This window comes from Osmerus mordax, chromosome 27 (genome assembly GCF_038355195.1).
Source record: "Osmerus mordax isolate fOsmMor3 chromosome 27, fOsmMor3.pri, whole genome shotgun sequence".
NCBI lineage: Eukaryota > Metazoa > Chordata > Actinopteri > Osmeriformes > Osmeridae > Osmerus > Osmerus mordax.
In genome coordinates, this window is record NC_090076.1 from 7,793,840 (window position 1) to 7,807,626 (window position 13,787).

General features: G+C 43.3%; 2 protein-coding genes across 2 annotated transcripts; both read right to left on the reverse strand.

The window, feature by feature from the left end:
* Positions 1–2,902: 2,902 nt before the first annotated feature.
* On the reverse strand, positions 2,903–5,116 carry foxd2 (forkhead box D2). Its single transcript, XM_067230544.1, has one exon. It carries the CDS (start codon positions 4,721–4,723, stop codon positions 3,647–3,649), a length of 1,077 nt encoding a protein of 358 aa, XP_067086645.1. The 5' UTR covers positions 4,724–5,116; the 3' UTR covers positions 2,903–3,646.
* Positions 5,117–8,915: 3,799 nt separating this feature from the next.
* Positions 8,916–10,178, reverse strand: foxe3 (forkhead box E3). The gene has a single exon (XM_067230741.1). It carries the CDS (start codon positions 10,176–10,178, stop codon positions 8,916–8,918), a length of 1,263 nt encoding a protein of 420 aa, XP_067086842.1.
* Positions 10,179–13,787: the final 3,609 nt, after the last annotated feature.

The window sequence follows — 13,787 nt, forward strand, 5'->3', positions numbered from 1 at the left end:
TATTATTTATTAGTATTGTCATCGTTGGTAGTGTTTTCTTGTTTTGTAATAAAGGTTTCAATTATTATTATTTGAAATATGGATATTTACGTTGCAAGCTTGGTGGTCAACAAACCAAAAGATTAACAGATCCCATGCAGTCCAGCGTGCGCTGTTGTGATGTGCCCAGGAACGTGCTCAGACTCCATGAAATATAGCTCATTACAGTGGGACGGTCAAAAAAATAACATTTACATTAAGGTAGGATTTTTTTTCAGTGCGGTGAGAGCCTAATTGGCCGTCTCAAATAGCAGGGCACGTCTTTAAGTTCTCTCTCGCTCTCTTCCTCTCTCTCTCTCTCTCTCTCTCTCTCTCTCTCTCTCTCAAGATATTGAGAGATCTTGCAGTGGGCATCCTCGGGATCCTGATTAAGAAGTCGTTAGTGTCCTTCAAGTCACAACTAGGGACACATTGATTGGCGATACAATTAGCATATCGTTGGAAGTTGGATGCGGTTTAACTCTGAACGATTTCATGTAATCCCTGACCACACACTGAGCCAAGTTGAGGTCGTGTTGATTTGTAACAAGGTGACACGCGCACAATGTGAAAGATGACTGATTTAACAGGTTAAAAAAGAAAAGCGTCTTTTTCACAAACTTTTTCTGTGACGCTTAAAATTAAAGCTATTAACTTCAAATTGGTGGTCTTATTTAGAGTGTGTTTCATGACATTTAAAGCGATTAAGGCCATTCCACCAATGTATCAAATTCTCCCAAACAACTGGTCTGAACTAACTTTGAAGAGGCCTAAATTAAGCCAACCGTTAGGGCCCTTGTTTTGAAATGACGCTCATGTGAAGTCATGTTTTGATTATTTTGTCGTCTTGTTATTAAGTTACTTTGACTCAAAATATTTTCAACGTATTGCTGTGAACAGTGAAAAACTCAAAACGACAAAACGCGCCGAGGCATATCCAGTCACTTTGGACCAGAGTATGGGTGGTCCTTGTGTGAGAACCACACTGCATGTAGAAAGAAATGCTAGAGGAATAAACGTACCATTACAAACCCCAAGCTATGATAACCCGATAAGTAGTGCATTACAAATTAAAGGGTGTTTGAAAGATTTGTAACATACAACGACCTCTAATTATCTTTGTATGTTGGCTGTTTCGAAGACGGTTTGGACTGATTTTCAAAGCCAGACTTTTTTTTTTAAACGGGCTGTCTCTAAAACCAATCAAATGTGGGATATTCACGATTTAATGTGCTGTTTGTTGTGTAATTTATATGGTAACATATTCTTTCATCTTCTACATTTGATATTCAAAAGTAAGAATATGACATGCGAGATCTCACAAGACCAGATTGAGGCGGCCCAGTGAATGCTTGTTGAATGTAGCCTTATTAAACACACGCCCCAAAGCTGCACGCATTCACACATTTTACGTGAAATTCAAGTTTATAGCCCTTTCTTCGTGTAGGTTACATGTTGGTGCTTCTCCAAACTTAATGTTCAATTAGGCCCTATACTACTCTGCAAAATAATAATACAAATTTAAAAAAATGGGGGATACTCACTTCATCCATAACGCAATTGAACATGATCAAGTCTTGCATTCGTGAATGTTCATGAGCATTTGCTTAAGGAAATGCTGGAATAGACTAATTGCAAATCATGAAGGGAAATGATTGTAAGCAAAAATGTCTGCATTTTACCATAAAAGACGCGGGGCCTTTTACTGTGGACAGACACATGCACCCTATCACGAAGACTTGACAAACATCCACGTAATTACATAATTTAACAAACAGATAAGGGACTTGTTGAAATGTATAAACATGATTCGCCTCACAGGGTCTGAGAAAGTGAAGGGGGGAAAGTGGAGCAGTCAGGCCTCCCACCCAGTATCCCTAATAATCATCTGTCAAAACACCCCGCGAAGTAATTGAACTATCTGCTCACATCTAGTAAATAAAAGAGGCTTTACACCCCGTCTGCTCGGAACATGTGCTTGGGCAACCCTGAAACGGGTCTGTTCTCTGCGCTGTATGATGCGCCCCGCTGTCTCATTGTATGCGTCCCGGTACAACACAAATGACATGAAAGCGGACAAAACGAGCGCCTTTTGAGAAGATTTCTTTTGAGAGGCAAATATGTGTGTCATGTCTCACAGGGGACGACTTGCTGTGTGCGCATACAGATCGTGTTCATAGGGTCCTCGGTGACAACATCAACAAACGGGCAAGAAGCCGCATTATAGTGGATTAGGACCCCGATGAAAAATGCTGCTACAAATTAGCAAAGAAACCCCAAGAGATCCTGGGTATCCATGTAGAACGCTCACATTCAATTAAAGGCCTCCAAACTGCTATGTTCCCATTCATTTTGGGCCTTTGTAATCTGCCGGAAAATAGCCCTTGAAAAAAAAACATGAGCCACACAGGGAGAGCCCTTAGTCTAATAGTGCCTGGTCAGATATTTCTGCAGACGTAGAATGTTAAATATTTTGTTCACTTCTCTAACAAGATATCAACTTAAATCGGTAACATACCCATTACACAATATAAATAGGCTCTTATTATATAGCCTATGCCAGATTTGACAAGGATGAATTCCCATGACAAAAATAGTGTCCCTAGCCGTTTAAGAAAGTGCTTGAGAGAATCAACTTCAAAGGGAGCTGTCTAAGTTCAAGCTTGACCTACACATGGCCAAAGACTGCAGTTTGACCTTGGGTCAACGCAAGATGAATTAAATAAATAGACGTTCAAAGAAGCCACACGTTTTAAAGTGGTGATTGTACATTTTTACAAGATGCTATGGCTTAATATTTGGAGAGATGTCAAATCTAAGGTAGGCCTGAGGGTCATGAAAAAAATAAACAAGTTAACGAAAAGTATTTTCAATTTCACAAACATTTATTATTCTTGCCATTACAACAAAATGACCTATGGACATTTAAGTGTCTCTGTCTAAACACATAACATACGTTTCACAGATGTATCTCAGTGAAATAGATAGGAACGTGAGCACGACAGTTAAACAGAGTGAGAGAGGTACTGAGCTTTACACCAAAACCACATAGGCTACTTGTCCACTAACAACATGAAATTATTTAATCACAAATTCATCACGATACCGCAGGATCGAAGCCTAGTGGAAAAGGTTGTTACCCCTTCTTTGTCTTCATGTGCTTGCTAATATTAAAACCTGAGTTTGCGGTCTCGGTAGCCTATAAACAGTGCTTTATCTCACAACGCACAAAAATATAAAACATTATTAATCATAATAAAATCTCAATTGTAGTTAAGAAAAAAGGAAAAAATCTTCCCAACAAGGTAGGTGATAATTAACTTAGGCTATGTGAATACACGTGTATCTTTTGCTCAAACGGCGGTAGGCCACGAGTCAATGCAGGCCGACAAATATACACGCAGCATTGGATTAGAATCTTTCTGTATTACTTCACGTCTTTTTCATTTATTGTATACATATTTACAAGTCATAAATATACATTTCCTTTCTCAACCAGAAGAAGCATAGAGAAAAGCAACACAAGATCTTCTTTCACAAAGAATATACTTCGCCTACCTTCACATAAGACGACAGAATCGTAACGGTTTTAAAATATTTTGTTTTTGACATTGTTTTTCTTGCCAGTTTAGAAATGGCAGCTGGTAATATTAGCAGGTTTGCTAGAGAATGACTGCACCCCAGGTATCATGCTTTCCTGCGAGAGGTTCAAGTGGTTTGAGGCGGAGGCGAGTGCAGGGGTCAACATGGCTAAAATCTGAGCCTGGTTTCCTGCCTGACTGTACGGCGAGGCCGTGGAATTGGCTGCACCAATTATATTGTCTATGGAGAAAGAAGGCCGATTTGAAGTGCTGGTGTCCGTCTTCATAGGTGCCAGGCCAGGTAAGGTCGGGCTTAGTTGAGGATAAAATGGCTTTCTCAAATCTGCCCCTAGAAGAGTGGGCAGAGGGTGCGGTGTGGGGAATATTGAGGCTGGTGAAGGAAGTGTACAAGGTGTGTTTTGAAAGGGGAATGCGCCGCCCGGGTGATGCGGATGATAAGGGTTATGTGCGTGAAAGTTCTGCAGTTGGAGGCCGTAGTTGTACCCATAAGGGCCGTATCCGAATCCGGGCAGAAATCCTCCAGCGTCCCTTAGGATCTCATTGGTTTGATGTCTCTTAAAGCGCTTCCTCCTGCGTAAAAAACTCCCATTGTCGAACATGTCGGCGGACTCTGGGTCGAGGGTCCAATAGTTGCCTTTTCCAGGGTTTCCAGGCTCACGTGGTATTTTGACAAAGCAGTCATTCAAAGACAGATTGTGGCGAATTGAATTTTGCCACGCGGGAAATTTCTCTCTGTAGTACGGGAACCTGTTGCTGATAAACTCGCAGATCTCACTGAGAGTGAGGCGTTTCTTGGGACTCTGAAGAATCGCCATAGTTATCAGAGCTATGTAGGAGTAAGGGGGTTTTACGAGTGCGTTTTTGCTGGGCTTGTCTCCTATACTCCCTGCCTCTCCTCCAGCCTGCTCGGAGCTACTGAGTCCAGGAGAGGAAACCCTCTCACTCGCATTCTGAGACAAATTGTCGTCCGAGTCATTGTCCAAGTGGAACTCGTGATGAAGATATTTCCCGTCTTTGCCGACGGAGAGGTCTCCCCCGACCACATCTATGTCCACATCATCGGACAAAGCAGAGCTGTCGGACATATCCGTCCCAAGTGTCATCCTTGGAGAGACGTTTTCTCGTCCCCTCTCACGTTCCGTGTCGAGTCAGCCTTAGCTCCTACGCCTAGTGAACGCAGTGAGTGCCCAAAGCACTCTCCACCTCCTTCGAACACCACACCAGACTTTTGTTTACCTCCAAATGCAGCATGGAAACATTATTGTCTATTATAAAAGAGAAGAAAAACGCTTTGACCTGTTGAAGGCTCCAAAGCTGGTAGGGCTGAAGACTCTCAACGAGGAAAGAAATTCTTCTGAATTCAAGCGCAGAAATGACTTCGAGCGGTCAGTTATAAATCTTTCCCACAACACCAGTAACTCTGCCTCTCTACTCTGCTCTCTTTTCCATTCGTGTTTAAGGTCACCCACATACTTCAGAATATCTTTATGAACATCTTTACGCACGGGCACGGCGCAAGTATCCTCTGAGAGACTCATACTACCCCCCTTCATTGCTCTCAAAAGCTATTTATTCAGACATGGATATCACGTGGTCTCCGTGTCACTGTAACCAGGAACTGTCGGAGGTGAGGGAAGAGCTGCAGGGGAAGTAAAGGTAGACGAGGGGTGGAGATGGTAAGTCTGCCATACCTTGTCATTTATGTTACTGTCCAATAATCTGAAATGTGATCAGTACATTTTTGGATGCAGGTTAGCAATATGGTATCTGATTACTGATTTTTTAAGGTTACAACACAGACTTCTTGATTAAATGTGTGTACCGATAAATGCATGTAAGCAGAGCCGTGCTGAGGAAATTAATTTTAAGGCCTGGAGCGTTTTAAATTGAAATTCATAAGTATTCCATAAACTGAATCATAATCAATTTTAAATCCTAAGATTATTTTTGTATCCACTGTTTTGTTTATTAGTGTCATTAAGGACTAGATTTTATACAATCAAAACCAAAAAAGTTTCAATAAAAAGTTGACGATTTGTTACAAAAACGAATGTAACTAAACAACATAAATAAACGATATAGCCTAATTATAATAAAGATAACAATAATATCTACAATAATAATACAATGTATTACCAGTAAGTGTTATGGTGTTGTTTTGGTTAACATATTAAAATTAAAATATAAAGAATTTCTTATGAACACAGTGCAATTTTATTACAAAAAGGACAGTCCACTCGGATGTACATTACAAGCATTTTCCAAATATTTCATGCTTCGAAACAGAATGAGATAGCACCAATTGGAATTCCCCTTTGACAGAAGTTGCATATCACTTCTCACGGGGTTCATGTTTTACTAGTTAATAATTCAAAACATTACCCACCTACATTTTTTACATAATTCGCATGTAGAAAAACACACATGCATTCCGCTGCAACCTGCTCTAATTAATCTTAGTCAGTAGCGGATGACATGTAGCCTAATGTTCACGGGAGAATGTGACACGACAGTATTTGCATTCCTTTTCATTATACAGAGGAAAGATGGCGTTATTGCAATACATCTACATCATCACCTCATTCGTCTCTGTACTGAATAACCATCTTCCAATCCACAGTTCTGCCTTACCCCCAAAATTACGAATAGGCTCATGTAAACAGGGAAATACCTACAGGCCTGTAAAATTCACTCTCCAAACACACACAAAGCAAACCAAGTTTTTTTGTCATCTATTTTCTGAGGGTTAGGGTCAATTTATATTGTCTTTGTTTTTCTTGTAATATTAATTTGTTTTATTATAATAACATGTAATACCCTTACTTCCTAAAACAATACTGTTCTAGAAGACCAGTGATGTGTTTATAATTATAGTATAATTAATATATAATGATATATAATTATTCTTCATTCACTGATAATGTCTGATTGTTCTTGTCAAGATTATCTCCAAATGGTTGAGTAATAAATAGTATATTTGCTCTAACGGACGTTGTCTGACAGTATGATGCTCACGCGGGTTATTAAAGTTAATTTAAAAAAAAAGTGGGCCATAGGCTGGCAGTGGACAAAGTGTTGTGAGTCGATCCTAGGGTTTATTCGATATGAACAAGCTACTGTCTGGGCTGAGTCAGCCCTCTGCCCCTTGCCTTCATCCCCGGGTCGAACCGTCAGCTGCAGCGGCGACATTACTCACATCCCTGTTCACAGCAGCTGCGAGGGAGAGCGGCTCCCTCACTTACATTATCCAGCCACATTTTCCAGGTCGAAATGTTTGAAATGTCAAACTGGAGACAATGTGGCCAGTAGTAACAAACACTCTTGCTTGCAGACAGGGTTAAGCGTCAGTAAGCTTACGTGGCTAATCTGAGGCGTAAATGAACCATGAAACGATAATTGAGAGGAGAACTAATTGAATGGCATGCCTTGAGTTGATGATATTAGTCATTTATCAATCCTATAATTAAGTAAGTACGCTATTTGCGGTTTTCCCTTTCGTCTATCTAATTAGGGTACCAAGAGAACTAGGCATGTTTTTCGTTGCTTAAAGATTGGACATTTAACGAACCAAACCATGACATGGAATTTTATTGTAAACTAAAAGACTGCTACATCAATAGAATCCTGTAGTGAACATCTAATGACAATCATTAGACATCAACATAATCCTTTCCTAACACTTTCTTGTAAATTTGCACATTAATCGAATCTAGCCTGAACATGCAACTAATATGACCACGAGGTCAGTCGGTAACGGATAGAGGTTGACGTATATAGCCTAATGACTTAGTGGTTTGAGCTCCTCGCCCACCTCCCACCTGCGGTCGTCGGTGTTGTAGCGTCCTCTCCTGGATGGCAGAGGAAAATCAGACAGCATGACTGATATAGGAGGAGGAAAATGGACTGTTTCTCATAATCCCCAAAACTACTAACGGAAGTCGTTATTCACTAATAATAACATTAATAACTAAACCCAATATCAATCAGTCGTGAAATTAAAACTCAATATCACTATTTGACAGTTAATTTCCCAGGCTATTTATGGTTGTTTATGTAATCGTATGCTGTATTAAAGGGATATGTTTCCACGCGCCTACATGATCCACACCTCCACCTAGTGGAACGAAGCGGATCCGTGTAGCCTAATGACAGTGGAACAGGGGAGGTAATGTGACTCAGACAAAAGAAGAAGACAAAACACACAAAAACAGCATAACTCGAAATAATACGTTTCTTCTGGCAATGTGATCATGTATTATTCTCACTAACCGTTTGTTTTAAGTTCACGTTTCAGTTTCAGAGTCTATCTGTCTCAATTGATTGAATTCGTTCGATTCTGAGATAGTCATGTGACACACAAGCCTCAGCCCTCTGTATGGAGCTTGGCAGGTGTCTTCTGTTGTCAAATTCAGAAGGACAGGAGGGTCACTAAGTTAGCAGAAAACCGTGTTGCATGTGCTTTCGACATGTACGGATAATACATGTCAGGCCTGTTTTGAAAAGGCTGGGAAAAGGTAATGCTGTGTTTCATAGTGAACAAAAATGTGGTACGACTATGGAGTCGTACCAAGTATAGGGCCAGTCTGTTGCATGCGAGATAAAGCATATATAGGCTGCAAATTGTATTGGCAATTGATTTTGATTTTCACCAGGGAATGTGATGTTTGGCTTCTCAAAAAATTGAATCTCTGGACTATTAACAACGATATGGTCTAATACTTCACAACTTTCAAAACTACATACAAACATGACTTTATTGTGATGATTAGATTGAAATGCTTCTGAATAATACAACCCATTCTTCCATCACTGTCACATAGTAAATGTAGACCGGTGGAATCCGTACAGTCCATATATGGCAGGCGGATGAAGGACTTTAGACTGGAATGAAAACTAAATTGTGCAAACAATTTAGGAGAACACAATGTTTATTCAAAATGTATTTATTGGGCCTGTAAAAAGTTGCCTACAATATTTAATTATGCATGTAGGCTATGCAAAATTAATTCAAAAACAACAGCAACAAACAAATTATTTACATTGCACAGTGTACTGTTGGCCTAGTGTTGGAAAGCTGTAGGTTCAGTATGCTATTAGCCAGGCTACAAATTAAAGTTGTTTTTAGTGACGGAATCCTGGAACAAAAATTAACACAGGTAATAGGCTGAATTAAAACAACTAAAACTTGTAACTGACCAAACAAAACGAACCAAAGCACAGAGATAATGGAATGTAGTTGCATTTTAAACAGTGAAACTGGTTTCAGATGGATTTGAGACTATTCTTGTTTGGTTTTCACATGTATCGCTCTAGTCCTGACGCAAAGTTGGCTTGTCTCATGTATGAGTTGTTGTAAGAGTTCATCGGACTGGACAGACCCAGAAGTTGGTCCGAATGTTCGGCGCAAGACCCCGAGCGCACAGCCGGCAGAGGCAACCGGTTTCCTGCACAGTACACCTGAGAGTTACCTGGAGAAAAACTGGACTGCGCCATAGAGGGGAGGTGGGGAGGGGAGGCCGAGGAGGGGTACGGATATCCAGAGGTGAGGTTCGAGGGGAGAGACCCACTGCCCCTGCTCAGTACATTTGCTGAGGGGTTCATTTGCGTCTGGAAGCAAGCAGATGGGTCGGCACCGGTGACCGAGCAGCTTGCAGACATGGCTCCCAAGTCTCCGCTCCCCAACCCCAGAGCCTGCGGATTGAGCTCGCCGCCAGGGCCGCCTTGCATCACCGACTGCTGGCTGATAATGTTATCGATGCTGAACATCCGTGGCTGTCCTTGCGCGACCCCGGCTGAGGTCTGGTAATGATGCAGCATGGCGGGGTGAGGGGACCCTGTAAGCTGGGAGCCGTAGCTTGATCCTATTCCAGGATACAGCGTGTTGGAGTATGAAGGCCTGCCCATTGGGGTCGGGGTAAAAGCACTGGAGCTCTGCATGTACCCGGGGTAGGTGCTCACATCAGTGCGCTTGAATCGTTTTCTTCTGCGCAGGAAACTGCCGTTATCGAACATGTCTTCAGCAGCTGGGTCCAGTGTCCAATAGTTGCCCTTACCAGGCCTTCCGGGCTCCCTAGGAATCTTGACGAAACAGTCATTTAGTGTAAGGTTGTGGCGTATCGAATTTTGCCATTTCTTGGAATTTTCTCGGTAAAATGGAAAACGTTCCATGATGAACTTATAAATACCACCGAGCGTCAACTTTCTTTCGGGCGAGTTAGCAATTGCCATGGCAATGAGAGCGATATAGCTGTACGGCGGTTTCCCTCTCTGGACAGGCCTCTTTCTCCGGCGGCTCCCCGTCGGCAGGTGCTCCTCCGTTTGACCCAGAGCGGCCCCCTCTTCCCTGTCCGTGTTCGGACTGCTTCCCCGAGGCTCGGACTTGATCAAAACCCCGTCTTTTGTCCGGGGCTGTAGCATCAACGGAGGTGGAGGTAAGGGAGAGTCCAAACTCACATTGGGAGACATTACAACAGGACTGGCCGCCTCGGCCGGAGAGAGCTCAGACTCTGCCGTCATGTTACACATGCCCGAGAAGTAAGAATAATTAGCAAGATTCATAAAAAAAATAAAGTGTTAACTATGCTTAAAAAAAAAAAATATATGTATATTGAATGGCACCTGGATATTTGCAGGCACCTTGACGTGACAAGCTCTGTTTGGGGATTGTATCAATTCCCTCCCTCAACAAATCAGTATACTAGCCTTGTCATCAAAGCACCGTTCCTCTGCCCAGGTGTAAGTGGCGTGGACAGCTTTATAAGCCGCGGAGCAAATGACGACACAAGAATGACGATGGAAGCGGCGGGGGTCTCAGTACCCGGCATATAACGCTTGTGTTGGCCTCAAATAGCACCTAGAAACGATGTTAAGTAACTCTAAATTGCAGTACAACTGTATGTATTAACATAGTGTGCCAAGAGAATAGTCCATCATATTTGTATGTATAAATACAAAGAAGTTTCACATAGGCTACTGTTCCTAAACAATGCAGGTGTGTAAAAGGTTGGAGGTAATAAAAATGGTAACTGCTGGTTTACATAACACCCTTGTGTTACATTTTCCAACTTAAGTGTCTAGATTACCATGAATAAAATAAATAAAAATCTCAGTTGGGTTTAACGTATGAAACTGGAGATTCACAACTTCGAAAGCCCTGTTCAGTATTTACATTTACATTTAGTAATTTAGCAGACGCTCCAGAGCGACTTACAGTAAGTACAGGGACATCCCCCGAGGCAAGTAGGGTGAAGTGCCTTGCCCAAGGACACAACGTCAGTTGGCATGACCGGGAATCGAACTGGCAACCTTCGGATTACTAGCCCGACTCCCTCACCGCTCAGCCATCTGACTCAGTATTTGGTCTTATACAGGTACAGGGTTCATTTAATGCTTCTAAACCTCCGCCTCCCCCTTCTCCCTTCTCTCTCTTTCATGCTCTCTCTCCCCCGCTGATCCATCTCCCCCTTTCCTCCCTCCTCCCTTTCCTCTCTCTCATGCTCTCCATCCCTCCCTCTCTCTCTCTCTCCCACGATGCGAGCGCCTCTTCCTTTCTCGGTCTCCCTGTGCCTCCGCTGGAGTCTCAGCCTCGGTGGTTTTGCCCAGACTTCGGTGTATATCCAGGCCAGAAACAACAGCCAGACAGCTGAGCCGTGGCGTTCCAGACCCAACGCTCGATCCACCAATTGAAAAATAATAACAGCCCATTAAAAACAAGCACTTGAGCTGTGAAAGCTTTTGGGGAAGAAGAGTAAATATGCCTCCATTTCATTTTCAGTTTTGGAGAATGATGATACAACGATCCGCCGGACACAGAAGACGTGTTATTGTTTGGATTTTGAAGTGAAAACATGGTCGTTTTCACAGTCCCTATGTGGACACACTAGACAAAACACCATGCCATTGATACTTTTGCTAGTTGATAAAACGATCGAACAAACGGCGACAGTTGATCACCTTCTAAAAACAGATCGATGACCACCAAAGGAATTTATGCCAGTGCTAAACTGTAGTTATGAATATACAGAAACACCAGGCTCTTACTAAATACGTTCCTGTCAAGAGCATGAGTTTGTTTTTAGGCTGTGGTTTTTCAGATCAGGTCCTGAACTATTAAAGTAGCAAGAAGCTTAATTAGTCTGAGTCCATGTGTGTGTTGTGTGGTTGCGGCGTGACCGTGTGTGTGTGTGTGTGTGTGTGTGGAGAGGGGGGGGGGGGTCAGTGAGAGAGTATGTACAAAGAGGCAGAGAACTCATGTTCAAAGCAAAGGTTAACTAAACAGCTCTCTCGCTGAGTCGCTCACAGGCTGATAAGCGAGAAACTGAATGTGTCCTGAATCAAACCAGAATCATGTAACATAACCCCCGCCCCCCCCCCTTCTACAACTGTCCTCTCCCCTCCCCACTAAGCCATTCCTACACAAAGTCCCCCAGCACCCCCACCCCCACCCCCCCCCACCCACAGCTCAGACACATTAAGCCCAGCCAGCCACTCACAGCCAGTGGCTAACAGCTTCAGACAGGCGTGGGAGCAGGGGTGCATCCAAGCAGGATCTGCCCCTAGAGCTGCCAGGTCAGGCAGGATAAACAGGGGCCACGGCCAGGAAACAACCCCCTCTAGCCTGGGGCCTACGGCCTCACTCTAATCCCTACACACTCCCACCTCCCCGCACACTCAGACTATCTGAGGCTCTCTCACACACACAAGCGCACTCGCACACACACACGTGCGTGAACACACACACACTGACTTTACCATATCGTATTAGTGTACATTATGAGAACTGTAAAAACGTTTACTTCTGAAACGTTTTAAATTAAGATGCACTGAACTTCCATAAAATGTGTGTTTTACGATTTTATAATCTATTAATACAGTGCTCTAATGGACATTACAGGCTTTTCTTTGGTTTTAAAACAGTTTAATACAAATATTCCCATGCCACAGTTTAAACACATTTTGCCCTTTTGGGAAAGTCACAGAGAGAAATCTCCTGTTTTAGCCACAAGTGGTTAGAACCCTTGTCCCCTTCCTAACACAGTGGAGATCCCTGCTGCATTGTAATGCCTCATCACACTGTAAACAGTCACAGTCGCATCACACAGGGCGGTTTTACATTTGGTTTCTAGTTTCTAGTCCATAGTTAGTCTGCAGTGTGTATCAAGCCCTCTGGGGAAAAGACCAGCGAGCCGTTCTCTGTTTCCACGGGCCGACTGCACACTCATCATCGGCACATCTGGTCATCTGGTTCCCATCCTCTTCACGAGGAGAACAGATGAGAAAGACGAAGAGGAGAGAGGGGGAAAGAGAAAGTTGCTGAATAAACATTCAGGACCCATTCATTCGCACAGTGGCTCCAGGGTACGAAGGGGGGGGGGGGGTGATGAGGGAGGGGGGGGGGGAGGGGGGGGGCATGAGAAAAAATAGGGAGAACGAAAGAGTGAGAGAGTGAAAGACAGAGAGAGAGGGAAAAAACGAGCAAGGGAGAGCGCTACCCCTTTCTTGCCCAAGCTCATCAAGTACGGGCCAGGGCTCTTGAAAACCCAGGGATTACCCGGGTGCAGGGGCTCCCTTGGACTGGCTCTGCTCAGCTCACCCCTGCACTGCACGCTACACTGCCCCCTAAAGCACCGCACATGGTTCTCACACACACAAACTCTATGTCTCTCTCTATGTCTCTCTCTCGCTCTCTCTCTCTCTCTCTCTCTCTCTCTCTCGCTCCCCTCACTCGCACACTCACACAATGGTTGTACATAATCAAAACAATCTCCTATCAAATAACTGAATATTGAGCAAAATGCCCTCTGCTCACCGATGGGTGTTGGTTGAGGGAAACACAGATGACCCACCTGTTGACTGTATCAACAGTTACTGTCAGAGCTCGGTCGAGGTGGTACGACAAAAGTGTCTAATTTGCGTATTTGACACCTGAGGAGATAAAACAAATTGTTCTGAGAGTGTTACAGCCTGGACGACCATCTCGTCAGAGGTTTGGGGCAGGCAGGAAATCCTTTGACAGGTAGGAGCTCGTTCCTTCAGGCACGATGAGCCTCTGACACCAGCCAGGAGACATCCTGTCGCACAGAAGTATGACCAATGAAACTATTAGGATGCAAGGAGAGAGATGGACTTGAAGCGAATACAAGATGAAAGGTCAAGTGGATTACATAT